This window comes from Mastomys coucha, unplaced genomic scaffold (genome assembly GCF_008632895.1).
Source record: "Mastomys coucha isolate ucsf_1 unplaced genomic scaffold, UCSF_Mcou_1 pScaffold23, whole genome shotgun sequence".
NCBI lineage: Eukaryota > Metazoa > Chordata > Mammalia > Rodentia > Muridae > Mastomys > Mastomys coucha.
In genome coordinates, this window is record NW_022196906.1 from 94,446,765 (window position 1) to 94,460,501 (window position 13,737).

The 13,737-nt window shown below is 34.5% G+C and overlaps 1 protein-coding gene across 1 annotated transcript in view; it reads left to right on the forward strand.

Annotated features, from left to right (window-relative positions):
* Stag1 (stromal antigen 1) overlaps window positions 1-13,737 on the forward strand; it is a 268,526-nt gene that overhangs the window by 108,911 nt on the left and 145,878 nt on the right. The window contains exons 7-8 of the mRNA XM_031346345.1: window positions 2,179-2,330; window positions 8,213-8,286. Of these exons, the coding sequence (XP_031202205.1) occupies window positions 2,179-2,330; window positions 8,213-8,286 (226 nt within the window). The remainder of the gene's footprint in view (window positions 1-2,178; window positions 2,331-8,212; window positions 8,287-13,737) is intronic.

The following is a 13,737-nucleotide window of genomic DNA, read 5'->3' on the forward strand; positions in this document are numbered from 1 at the left end:
TCTCTGTGAGTTGTGGGACTGGCTGCAGAGCTTGTGCCCAAGGTCTGCTCAGAACACTAACCCTGACATACCGGAAGGAACCGGAACCGGAGTCACTGGGCTGGCGGAGTTCCTTTGTGCCTGGTCCCACTGCACCCAATTACTCCCAGTGTTGGGACAGATGTTGGTTCCTCTGATCCTGCGTGTGTCAGAGTGCCTGGGAGTGGAGATTCCTCTGGGTGTTGTGGGACTGACTGCGGAGCTTGGGCCCAAGCTCTGGACCCCAGCCCAGATAGACTGCCTTTTTTTTTTTTTTTTTTTTTTTTTTTTTTTTTTTTTTTTGGTTTTTCGAGACAGGGTTTTTCTGAGTATCCTTGGCTGTCCTGGAACTCACTCTGTAGACCAGGCCGGCCTCTAACACAGAAATCCGCCTGCCTCTGCCTCCCAAGTGCTGGGATTAATGGAGTGTGCCACCACTTCCTGGCTCATTTTTTGCCGCAGACCGGGGTTTCTTACAGGGGGGTCTCTTGTTCCACGGGACTAGGGATTCTGGCTAGGTGGGCACGGGATTCGGCTTTGACAAACAGACTACACACGAGTGGTGTAAAATCTGAGTCTATTTTTTCAAACATGGAGTCAGGTTTATATAGTCGATACAGAAAGGCTTGAAAAAGTCAGATAGTACAACCAATGGTCAAGATACATCAAAACAAAGTGCAAATACATCACCCTTCCTTAGGAACACAATGAGTCAGGCAGCAAAGTAAATACATGTTAATTTAGCAGGAACTAAACAAGGATTACAATCTGAAAGAAGGCTAGCCCTGACCAAGATCACCTAAAAGCCAGGTGCAAAATAGTTCCTCTTTAGTTCCTTGCTATGGTTAAGGACTTAGGTAGGCCTGAGTAATCTCCTCAACTATGCTGCCTTTCTGGGCTAGCAGAGGTTAGCTGTGGGGAGTCCCGACCTAACACTATAAACTAATGTCTTAGTTTGAGGGAAACTCTTCCTTACTCTCTAGTATGCAAAATACTGCTAACTATTGTGAACTATCTATTGTTCTAAGGAATGTAGACGATTTCTGTTGCCAGCTCTAGCAAGGGAGATACTTTGAAAGAGAATGCAAGCTATGGCAACAAACTAGGATAATTGGAAACATTGTGTTGGCCAGAAGACGAGGTCCACTCTTAACCATTTACAAATCATTTCTTGGGGTACCTTTATGCCTAATATGAGGCCATGTTGATGATTGGAGAGACTAATTCTGGAACACGTCTGAGTTAGGAGATACCAGCGACTAGTCTTAAATCCAGGAGGCACAGAACTCCCTTTGGATTCTTATTGCCTCTTATCCTTTATCAGGATTTTATCCCCGATATTATGGATGTGACTGGAGTAGACAGTGTGCATAGCAATTTTTGTTTTTAGTTCTGTGTATGCTTGAAGGTACTTTTTCTGAATTTTGACGTTGCACCACTCTTAGGTGAGCAGGAGGAATGAGCCTTTTTTTTTGTTTGTTTGTTAAGTCTGTGTGGTAATTTTAAATATTTTAGGAACTTTAATTTACCTAAATAAAGGTATAAAGGAACCATTTGTAATAGAGATATAGTTCTAGAAACAGATTAAACCTAATTAATTTGTGAATGTAGGCAAGGCATTGGTGTTACTTATGTCTTTTGTACTGGTAGATTAAATACTACTTCTTACATTTTTATTTTATTATTTTATGTATCAATGTTTGCTAGTATATATGTCTGTGTGCATTATGTTCACATAGATCAGAAAAAGACTGGAGTTATAGACAGCTAGGAGCTATCATAGATGCTAGCAATCAAACCTGGGTCTCTAGACATGCAGGCAATGTTCATGATGTTCAGTGTACAGGATGACACTGAGCCATCCTTAGAGGATAGCTCTAAACTAAAACTTTTAAAAACAAGAATGATGTTAAAGAATTTCACATATTTGATGTTAAAGAATTTGACATATATATTTAAGGTCCTTGGATAATACTTTTAAGTGGAAAAAGTTATTTTGCAACTTAGATTAGTCTGTTTCTGTCAATTATCAATTTTTAACATTTTAAGTTATAGCCGAATTATTGAACAGGTTTTTTCTTCTTCTCTTGCTTTAACCTTTGATCTTCTACCTAAAATTTGTTTCATTAGTGAATATTGTAATTGTCTTTTATTTTATAGCAATGAAGCTGATGACTGCTCTGGTGAATGTTGCCTTAAACCTCAGTATTCATCAGGATAATACACAGAGGCAATATGAAGCAGAGAGAAATAAAATGATTGGAAAGAGAGCCAATGAAAGGCTGGAGTTACTACTTCAGAAGCGTAAAGAGGTAAATTTTGTAGTAATTTGATCCTTTATAGTTTGGAAATGTTTAATAAATATAGTAGTTTCTACTGTTCTTTGTTAAAAGGACATTTTTAAAGTTGGCTATGGTGCTTGACTTGTTAATCTTAGTTCTTGGAAGGCAGGCAGAAGAGTCAATTGAAGACCAGCCTTGGCTGCATAGAAAGTTAGAGGTTAGCTTTAGGTATATGAGACCTGAGTTGTGTGGATGGGACAATTAGAAAATAAGTTCAGGTCTTACATCATAAGATTTAGCTTCAAATTATTTTGTCTTCAAGTTTTAAATAAAAATGTAATAATCACCAGTGAGTAAAGAAACCATATACAAACTTATTTTATGAAAAGATTATCATAGTGTTAGGTAAGTCAGTCATTTGATGTTACAGGCTCAAAAGTACACTAACAAAATCTCCTTTGAAAGACAGCAAAAGTAAATCTATAGAAGAATGCTCTGCTTTTTTTATTTGATGTATAAAGCAATCCTTTTAAATTGGTGTCACTCCACTCCCCCTCTTTCACCGTGCAAGGTAATCCAGTCTAGGAGTTTACATGTAATAAGCAATCAAATGCTCTCTGTGACCTTCTAGCTCTTACTTTACGCTCGACAATCTGATTTTTGTAGATGTGATAAAAAAAAATTTTATATGGATCTTTTATTTTTTACATTCATTTATTTTCATTTCATGGGTAAAGGTGTTGTCTGAGCAGAATATTTTTATACCACCTATGTTCAGTGCTCATAGAGACTAGAAGAAGGAGTTGAATTCCCAGTTATGAAATTAATACGTACCACCATGCAGGTACAAGGAATTGAACCCAAGATCTCTGGAAGAATAACCAGTGGTCTCAAACACTGAGCCATGTCTTTAGCCCAAATTTTCTTTTATAGAAAATTTTCTTTTAACTTATTGGACAGAAAATTTGTGATTTGTATTATATTTTCATAGAATTGTGCATATGCACATGAGATTTAACAAACAATAGAAAGCAAAAACTTATAATGAAATTAGTATATGGACCAAAACATTTTAAACCCTTTTCCCTTGTGATCTACCTTACCCTAGAACCTTTTTCAGTACTTGGGTTTATAGGTATATGAAATAGATATACAAATTAAACACCCAGTGTTGATTTAAAAATCCAGAAAGAAATTTATTTTTAAAGAATTGTTTTGTTTGCATTTAAATTTATTATATATTAATGATTAATTCATATTTGTGTACTAATGAAATATGTACACTTATTTATTTTTTCCTAACAAACTACATCTAGCTTCTATGGGAATGGCTTAGTTGGATGGTGCTTGTTGTACAACCTTGAGGACCTGAGTTTAGATTCACATCACCCACCTAAAACAGCTGGGCTTAGCAGCACTGTACTATTGTCCTAGCAACAGGATGATCTTTAAGGATTGTTGCTTATCTAGTTTGACTAAATCTGTGACTCCAGGTTCAGTAAGAGACCGTGTCTGAGGAAAAATACTGTGGAGACATGATTGAGGAATATAGCATAACAAGGAGCCCTGGTCTCCACCTATATGTACACAAATGAACATATTTACCCACATATTTCACCCACACATAAACATATTCAAACACAAAATGAATTAAATTTAGGCTAAACTACTTGATATTGCAAAACATAAAAGTATCTTCAGTGTCTTTTAGAGTTACCACTATTTTGATCTTGTCATTGTTATTAATACTGGAATGCAGCTATGCATAAATACCTAGTACAAAACAGGTTTATGTTTAGAACTATTTCAAGAACTGCATGAAATTCTTTCTTCATTTCATGCTAAAATTCATGGAACTGGTGTTTGGTTGTTTATTTGTTTGTTTGGATCTGTTTTTCAAGACAGAATTTTTCTGTGTAGTTCTAGTTGTCCTAGAACTGAATATGTAATTCAGCCTGTCCTGAAACTCAAGAGAACTCTACCTTCTTCTGCCTCTCAAGTGCTGAGATTAAAGGTGTGGGACACTATACCTGTTTTTGTGAAACAATTTTTTTTTTTAAGAGACCCAAGTCTGAAGGTCAAATCAATTTTTAAAATTAAATATCTGAATGTATAATTTAAAGATACAACAATTTGATACATACTGTAGATTGACCCTAGGAAACTATTCAAAGTGTTTGCTTTTCATAATTATGCCATTATTGTCAGTAAGAAACATCAGTCATTATATGTACATTAAAAACACTGCCAAGATGGTTGAGGCAGCATTCATTGGTATTGTGTAGCGTGTTGTCTTAGTTTCTGTTGTGAAGAAACACCGTGACCCTGGCTATTCCTGAAGACAACATTGAATTGGTGCTGGTTTACAGATTTAGAGGTTAGGCCATTATCATCATGGTAGGAAACATCAAAGCATGGGGAGCGGGCAGTGTGGTGCTGGAGAGGGTGCTGAGAGTTCTACATCTAAATTGGCAGGCAACAGAAGAGAGTGAAACCTCAAAGTGACATACTTACTCCAACAAGGCAACACCTATTCCATATAGGCCAAATCTCCTATTAATGCCACTTCCTGTGGGCATATGGTTGCGGTTTTACTTCAAAACCCCACACATATGCATTGAAAAATAGCAATGTTTTATATTTAGAAGAACAATTCTAATAAAATCTTATGGTAAAGCATAGGTAAGAACTACCAAATACACCTGGATTCATTACATTTTTTATTTTTACTTTTGATCTTTGAGGTTTCAAAAGATTTTACTGTTGCCAGATTTTTCCTGAACCCAAATTTAGTTATGCAGACCTCTATGGGGTTGTGACCAGCAACTGAAGAATCTTGGAGTTATGTTGTACTGTATTTTACTATACTGTACCATAATTGCTTTTCAGAACTGTTATAACAAATTCAATTGCTTAAAGGAAAGTTATTGTTTAACAGATTGAGCAGTCTGTTTTTCAGATTTTCATCTGCACTACAGAGAAACAATAAATTTATTTAGACTCTTCATTTTGGATTTTATTCCAAGGAAAGCCAGGTCTACTGTATTGGGTTTGTGGCTAGCATTATGAAAGCAGGAGCATGCAGCCAAGATTTTTAAATCTTTCAGGTCTGGATTTTCTCTTCTTTCCTAAAAGAATTCAGTAATAACTACACACCAGAATGCCACCCTCAATTTTCTTCCGATTACTCTGCCATCTTTATATTCCTCCTTGGACAAAGTCCCAGTATAAAATAGTGACAGATTTCCTTGCTGAAATATACTATGAATGAATGATCTCTTGGTTCACTTTCCTGCATACTCCTTACTTTAATATGAAACTCATGGACCCAGGTGCCTCTTTCCCCCATTTATTTACATTTTGGCATTTTTATCTTCAAATATCTCAACAGAATTTTGCATCATTCTCTCTTCACAACATGCTAGGGCTTTCCTAAGACACATCTCCAAACTTTTCCAAATTCATGTCAAGAAGTAACCAAAATGACTCCTGTCTTGTCTTACCTGTTTTCAGGTAGGCTTTTTAATCATTGTTGCACACTCCAGAGTAATACCTTAAAGGAAGAAAGAGGTTTTAACCCAGGATTTGCTGGTTTTATACAAGTTTGGCGGAATCCAATGGTTTGTCTTTGGTACTGCCCAGGGAGCAGAGAGAAATTGCATAAAGGCATAAGAGTCACAATATTAGTTTTCAAAGTCTTTGGTCAAGATGACCCACTTTACCCAATATGTTCGCCCTTCCACAGTTATAGCACCCTCTAAGTCTACTGAAAATTTGAATTTGTCGATAGACTAAACCTTTACGTCAGAACCCTCAGTCTAATTCTCTCTGGATGTGCACTAACAGTCACATCTAAACTTCTTATTTACTAAGATCTAAAGTGACCCTCACCTCAGTGTTTAACAATCTAGGTGAAATATTATAGGGGAAATGCCATTAGTCCAGTATCAAGATGCTATTGCTGTCAGGCTTTCTGTAGATACTAAGGGAAGGATTGACTCTAGGATTCTCGTAGTTTCTGATGTTTGGGTTTACGACATCATAACTGCATTTTATACATGATGTTCTTCCTGTGTATTTATCTGTCTCCAAATTTGTTGTTTTTCTAGAGAGGTGCATTTTATGTAATTCAGTAACCACTCTATTATAATATTTCCCTGTCTTTAAATTTTTCATGTTGTAGCTGGAGAAATGGCTTAGCAGTTTTCAGATTCTGTCTGTTCTTGCAAGAACGAGGTTCAGTTCCAGCATGTGCTTGGTACCTTGCAATCACCCATGACTCCATCTTGAGGGTAATCAGGCATACTGACCTCTGAGGGACTCTGCTCATACTGGTTCATACATGTGTTTGTGTACATGTATACACATAGGCATGCACACATATAAATACATTTTAAGAGGAATTTCAATTGCTATGAACCTGTTTCCAGATTAGATCACACTCTCAAATACTGAGGTTAAAATTTCTACTCATATAGGTTTTTACATATTTTTATTCTAATCATAAACCATATTTTAAATATTTTGGAAGTATATTAGAAACTGCTTCATTAAGTAATGCTGGCTGGAATGTATAACACCAATGAATTAATTCTTGTTTTATAAAATTCATAATAAGTATATTTTCACACTTGTAGTAAGTATAACCATTTGAATAATTTATTATATATTTATTTACATCATATGGTGGTTGTCTGAAAGTTTGCAAGCAGTGAACATTTAATAATAAATGCTATATTTTAAATTTTTATCTTTTTTCAGAATTGCAATATATATTAGTATACCAACTGTATTGTCGGGAAGAAGCAGCTCATAGTTAGCCACGTAGTCTTTATAACATGTTTAATATTGTATGTTCTCAGCACTTCTTTTTATTATTTTAGAGTCTATGTTTTCTGTTCTTACATTCTATCGTGTCTGCAAAACAATCTATCCTTTCAGTGATATGTAATGTTCAGTGTTAATGTTACAAAATATGCTTTGTTTTAGACTATTATTACAATAGTCCAAAGCTAGTATACCAAACATTAAAGTAGACCTGGCTAAAGTTTTAAAGCTTGTAATAGTTTGATTTATAACTACCTTATCAGGGTTTATTCATCTCATATGTAAAGAAACACTTGTGCTGCATAATTTTTTTTCTATAAATGCTGCAACAACATATATCAAGAATCAGTCTAAACATATTTTTACTGTTGTATGAAACAAAGCATGTGTGTGTGTATAATAAAAGCAGTTATGTTGGTGAATTATTTGACATGAAATTCCATGAAAAATTGGGGCATTAATAATCACATAGATGTCACATAATAGCAAATATGTTGGTTTTGCACAGTAAATAAATTTAAAGCTTAACCCTTATCAATAATGTTGTTTGATATATGTACCTCTGAGATATACTCTTTGTTTTGTTAGTGGATTACAGTAGTGTTAGCTTGGAGTTCTATGTTCCTCATATTTTGAGAACTCTGACTAGTTGAGTTACAAACTACTCAGATGAGAGTAAGACTTTGATGCTTTGTAAAGGAGGGAATGCCATGTAGCTCAGGGCGACCCCTGAAGTGAGGAAGGCAGAACTAAGCCAGAAGACTTATTTGGAGAGATGTGTAGAAATGTAGGATGATTTAAAAAATAGATTATTCTAAGGAAATACGAAATTGACCAACGTCTTTCCCCTCTCTTCCTTGTTCTTTTTCTAGCATGTACTGAGAAAGGAGAGGGTCCAAAGGCAATAGGGCAAAACTACTACAACAAGCTCTACTGATAATTTTGGACTTAAATTCTATAGTCATCAAGAGGTTGATTGCTACTAGAAATGAGGATAATGAGTAGTTTATAATAATTGGAATTATTCATTCTAAATAAAATGACCAATATTTCAACTTTCTTTTTCGTTTCTTTTTTCATTTCAGCTACAAGAAAATCAAGATGAAATTGAAAATATGATGAACTCTATTTTTAAGGGAATATTTGTTCATAGATACCGGTAAGGTATTTTAATCATTTAGAATTTTTTAACCCTAAACAATTATTGCTTATTTATAGCATAGTTTATATAGCTATGTAACTATTTACTTTTACTTTATTTTCCTTTTTGGAAAATAGCTTTGTCTATAAAGACTAATTTAATATTTGCAGGAAATTTTACCATCTGTGTTACTGAAGCGCACCCTTTCTAATTCAACATTTATTACTATTGGAGATACACTATGTACTTACAATCTCACTGTTGTAAAATGAATTAATATGATCATAAAATTTATATGGCCTAGTAATAAACTATTGAGTATCATGACATTTGATATATTTTAGTGTCCTATCTTTTCCTCTGTGTATGTATCTTGTTGTATGGTCAGTATCAACTTGTCTTTGTTAAAATACCAGAGCAAAGATGGGAGAAATAAAGGACCAAAGAATTACCTGTACAGTAAAATGTATGTTGATTGAAACGATCCATTCCCGCCTCAGCACCCTAGCATTCCCCTTCCCTGGCAGCCTCCACAGGACCAAGGGGCTCTCCTCCCACTGATGCCCAAAATGCAAACCATGATTGCTAAAAATCAGGAGAGATTTAGTCTTTAGCCTTTCATTGCTAAAACTTCATAGAAGTTTTACTACTGATTCAGTCTCACTAGTTATTGCTGGCTTTTCAAACTTTTTTGTCCTTATGTTTTAATATTGGTAGGATTTTATATCATGAAATTTACATTCTGGGTTTTTACCTTATTGATATGCAATTGAAGATTTTTTTAATCAAGTCAGAGTTTTTTATTTAATCTACATAAAACCAACTTTGAAAAACAATGAATTTTAATTTAGTCCTTTAGGAATTTTAAACATGTATGTTTGCATTCTGTTTATTCTATCCACACCACTCTTATCTTTCTCCCTCTTCATTTGGCCATTTTTTTAAAAAAAGATTTATTTATTTAATATATTTGAGTACACTGTAGTTGTCTTTAGACACACAAGGAGGGCATCAGATCCCATTATGGATGGCTGTGAGCCACCATGTGGTTGCTGGAAATTGAACTCAGGACCTCTGGAAGAGCAGTCAGTGCTCTCTTAACTGCTGAGCCATCTCCCCCAGCCCCTTTTAGGCCATTTTTAAAATTCTAATTTCTTTTCTATATTTATGGCTTTTTACTTTGCTTTGTGGTTCACTGTGTTTAACCAGGGTTGTCTGTTTGTTCCTGAAATTGGGCCTAGTTGGACAATGAAGCCCTACATCTCAGAATCTGTTAGTAGCTAATAGTTCAGCAGTGAGTTGCGGTTCTTATACATATTCCCCACATAAATGACTGATTGCCGATAGGGCCAGTATCTTGTGTATCTGTTAACAGTACCATCAGGTTTTTAAGTCTCTTTCATGATGATCTCTGCCCTTTAAAGGTAGTGTTTTTACCTTTAAAGGTCGTCTTGTTCTGGAGTAACCCTCCTCTTGTCACTTACTCTTCCTGTCCTGTCAGCCCTTAGTCTTTACATTCTGTGGTGTTTACTGCAAAAAGAGGCTTTTATGTTTAAGGCTGAGGAAATATTTTTTTGTATGTAGATATAAGCACAAATACTCTCATAGTAGCGCCATACTTGTCCAGCTTGCCAAGGCATAGTAGTAAGCTTCTCCCTGGGATTTTTTACAACTCCAAGCATGGATTTTTTTTATGAGCTTTAAAGTATGAGGAATAGATCCTCTTTTGTGGAGTAGTCCTAATAGGCAGAGACCGCTTGCTTATATCATTAATGACACTACTATACAGGTGGGCATATTTTGCCTGACTGTTATTGCAATTTTCAGGGTTCCTAGCTCCTTAAGGCTATTGATTTCTCTATCCTTTATATCATGTCTCTGAATCCTTTTTTGTACACCACACATCTGGTATCCTTCATTACACCTACCAGGACTGCGAGAGCTATCCAACAGTCAGGAAACTTACACCATTCCAGCTTGATTTCTCCATATATTACAATTAAGGTACATATTGTCCTTCAAATAGTCTCATCTTTTTCTTATGTCCAGCACAATCAATATTTTGTTTTTCCCCTGCATTCTACCTGACCAGCAACTTCTACAGAGATGTTTCACAGTTGGCACTGGGATTTTTATTTACTGACTGTCATTACTTCTTGGGTGAAACTTCAACCATATATGGTGTCTTCTGTCAAAACTCTCAATTAGTTAATCAGAAATATATTCCTATCTTTTCTTTAAATCCCCGTCATTCTGCTTAATCATTTCCTATCTTAACTTTTCCTTCATCCATGTTTAAAGGTTTCTTCTCTCAGTATGCCTCATCTCCACTTTTCTCTTTTCCTGAGTTTTTTGCCTGCTCTTGAAATCTCTGATTTCCTCCCGCTGTTCCCTTTCACTTGCTTGTCTTCTGAACACAACACACAAATGAGTTGAAGCTAGGATTTACATATCATAATGAAAATGTGGGCTTTGGTTATCTACCACAATCAGTATAATTTTTTTCTGATTCCATTTGTTCACCAAGTTTTTTATAATTTCATTTTAATTAATAGTTGAATAAAATGTTATTTTGTGCATGTCTCATAGTATCAATATTTATTTGTCCATTGATGGTATCTATGCTAATTCAATTTATTTAAAACTAGAAATAGAAATAACTTATGACCCAAGTATAACAGTATTTGGTATTTGGCCACAGGGGTTTATACTGTGCTGGACAGACAACTGTGTTCAGTGCTGCTGTATCTTCGATAGCTAAAAACCTCACTTCTTTTATTGGTTTCTGGATGAGGGTGATATGTTTTTAAACTCTCAGGTTATATTTTCTAAGATTTTTGTTTGTATTAATGTTGGTTTGGGAACATCCGTTTGTTTCCTTCCTTCCTTCCTTCCTTCCTTCCTTTCTTTCTTTCTTTCTTTCTTTCTTTCTTTCTTTCTTTAAATTATGTTCTTTTTGTTTAAAGCCTGGTCTCACTCTCACCCCAGGGTAGTCACTGATTGGGCAGAATCCTGCCTTACTCAGGTTGTGAAATTACAGGCATGACCAACCCAATCCGCTTTATCTTTTTATTCATTCTGCAAGTTATTTGACATTTTTCTTACATAATTTTTTATTATTGCTAAGATTTCTTTTGTTATTTTTCTATATTACTGTAGTTTTTTAAGTGTTGTTTCTGTTTTTATATTCATCTTTTTTAAGTTCTTTCTACTGGAAAGAAACTTCTACTGGGGCTGTTGGAAACAATATATATTTCATGTTTTTATACTTTAAAATTTGTCTTGTTACTCAATTTTCCCATTGTTGACAAATTGTGATACATGCTTTGAGTTCCCTTGATGTGTCTTGTTTTCTTTTTTCCACAGACTTACTTTATGACTTACCATATGTTTTATTGGATATGTTAAAGAGATATGAGAAAATATATTGAATAATTGCTTCAGAAATGTTCAGCAAATCTTTATTTAGTCTTCTTGGCCTTTGTTGTTTTTTGCTTGTGGATGCATATTATCTCCATAATGTACATAATATGTTAAGGTCTTCAGCTATTACTGTATTAATGTCTACTTTGGCTTTAATTAGAATAATGTTTTGTATAATTGTGTATTTACATATTATAGTGTTGGTTATATGGATACTTTTTTTCCCTTTACTGAATTGATCCCTTTATTATTGGGAATTATCCTTTTTTTCTTTATATTTTTTAATTCATCCTTAGTTTAATCTGATCAAAATATAGCTACTACTGATTAGTTATAGTTTCTGTTGTCATGGTATATTGCTTTCAATTCTTTACTTTCAGTTTTTGTGATTTTATTTTTATGGAATTTGTTTTTTATAGCCATTATATCTTGGGGAGTTTTAGTTTGTTTAATACATTTAGCCAGTCTTGTCTTTAATTTGGAGAGTTTAATCCATTTAGATTTAAGGTGGTTGTTGATAAGATTGTTCTGTATTATATTTGTGGGGTTTTTTCCTGTGTTCTGATAATATTGATAATATTTTCTTTTCTTTTTCTTGTATCAGCTCTATTCTAAGTTTTTAGTTTTATATCTTTTCATGATAGGAATTATATTTTTTATGTCCACTGTTAAGGAACACTTCACTGTTCAGTTTTATAGCCAGTCTAATAGAGATACATTTATTGCAATATTTGCCTACATTTGAAAGTTTTATTTATCTTTTATTTCTGAATGATAGCTTTCCTAAGGATATTAGTATTGATTAGCACCTGCTTGCTTGCTTACTGGTTGTTAGGAACTTTGAGTTCATCATTTCATTCTTTCATTATATATGATATTTCTGAGAGGTCCTTAAGTTTACTAGTGAGTACTTTACATGAGACTTGGTGATTTTTCTTTTGATATTTTTAGAGCTGTTTCTTGTTGAACATTCATTTCTAATATGGGTATGAATGTGTCAGTGTATGTGAGTGTGGTGCTCACTTGGGCAAGGAAAGAGGTTTCCATTCTCTAGACCCGAGCTATAGGCAGTTATGAGCCACCTGGTTTGATTGCCAAAAATTGAACTTTAGGTCCTCTTCAGAACAGTATGTGATCTGAAAAACTGAAGTATCTCTCCAGCTTCTAAAAGTTATTTTCTTGTTCTCTTTATAATTTGAACATCATCATTTCTCAGTCGATACCATTTTTTATCAGTTATATTAGGTACCATTTAACTCCTGAGTGAATATATCCATATGGCTCAATGATTTGAAACATTTACAGTAATGATTTCATTCAATACACAGCGTATATCTTTCATTTATATGGTAGTTCCATATTTAGTGTGAGGGAACCTCTATATTATACTCAATGTTATGGCTGTGTTTGTTTACATCCACATGTATGGGTTTTTCTTTTTCTACTTCATTGCCAGCATTTTTGTATGAGTATTTTTATGATAGCTTTTCCAACTTGAGATTTTCTCTTGTAGAAGATTTCTATTTTCCTTGATATAGTATTTTTTAATGTATTTGTCAGAAACTTGAGTTGTTTCTTTTGATGTATTTCTTTGGTATAATTCTACTTCTCAATTTCACTTTTATTTTCTGAGCTTTGTTTAGGGAGTGAACTGGTGTCTTGTATACAAAAACTATTGTCACCCAAGGGCAAGATTCCCCTTCTCAGAGGTGAAGAGGAGGGAAAGTAAACTGACAGGAGAGGGGGGCTGCTGTGGGATTAAAATGTCAATAAGTAAATTAATGGCTAAAGGAAAAAAAAAAACACCAACAAAAACAAAAAACAAAAAACCCTTTGTACTAATGTCTAGGTATTTCTCCTATTCCTTGTAATAGTTTTGTAGTTTCTGATTTCAGTTTTGTTTTTGTTTTTGTCTTTTTGTGTGTGTGTGTGTGTGTGTGGTTTTTCGAAACAGGGTTTCCCGGCTATCCTGGAACTTACTCTATAGACCAGGCTGGCCTCGAACTTAGAAATCCACCTGCCTCTGCCTCCCAAGTGCTGGGATTA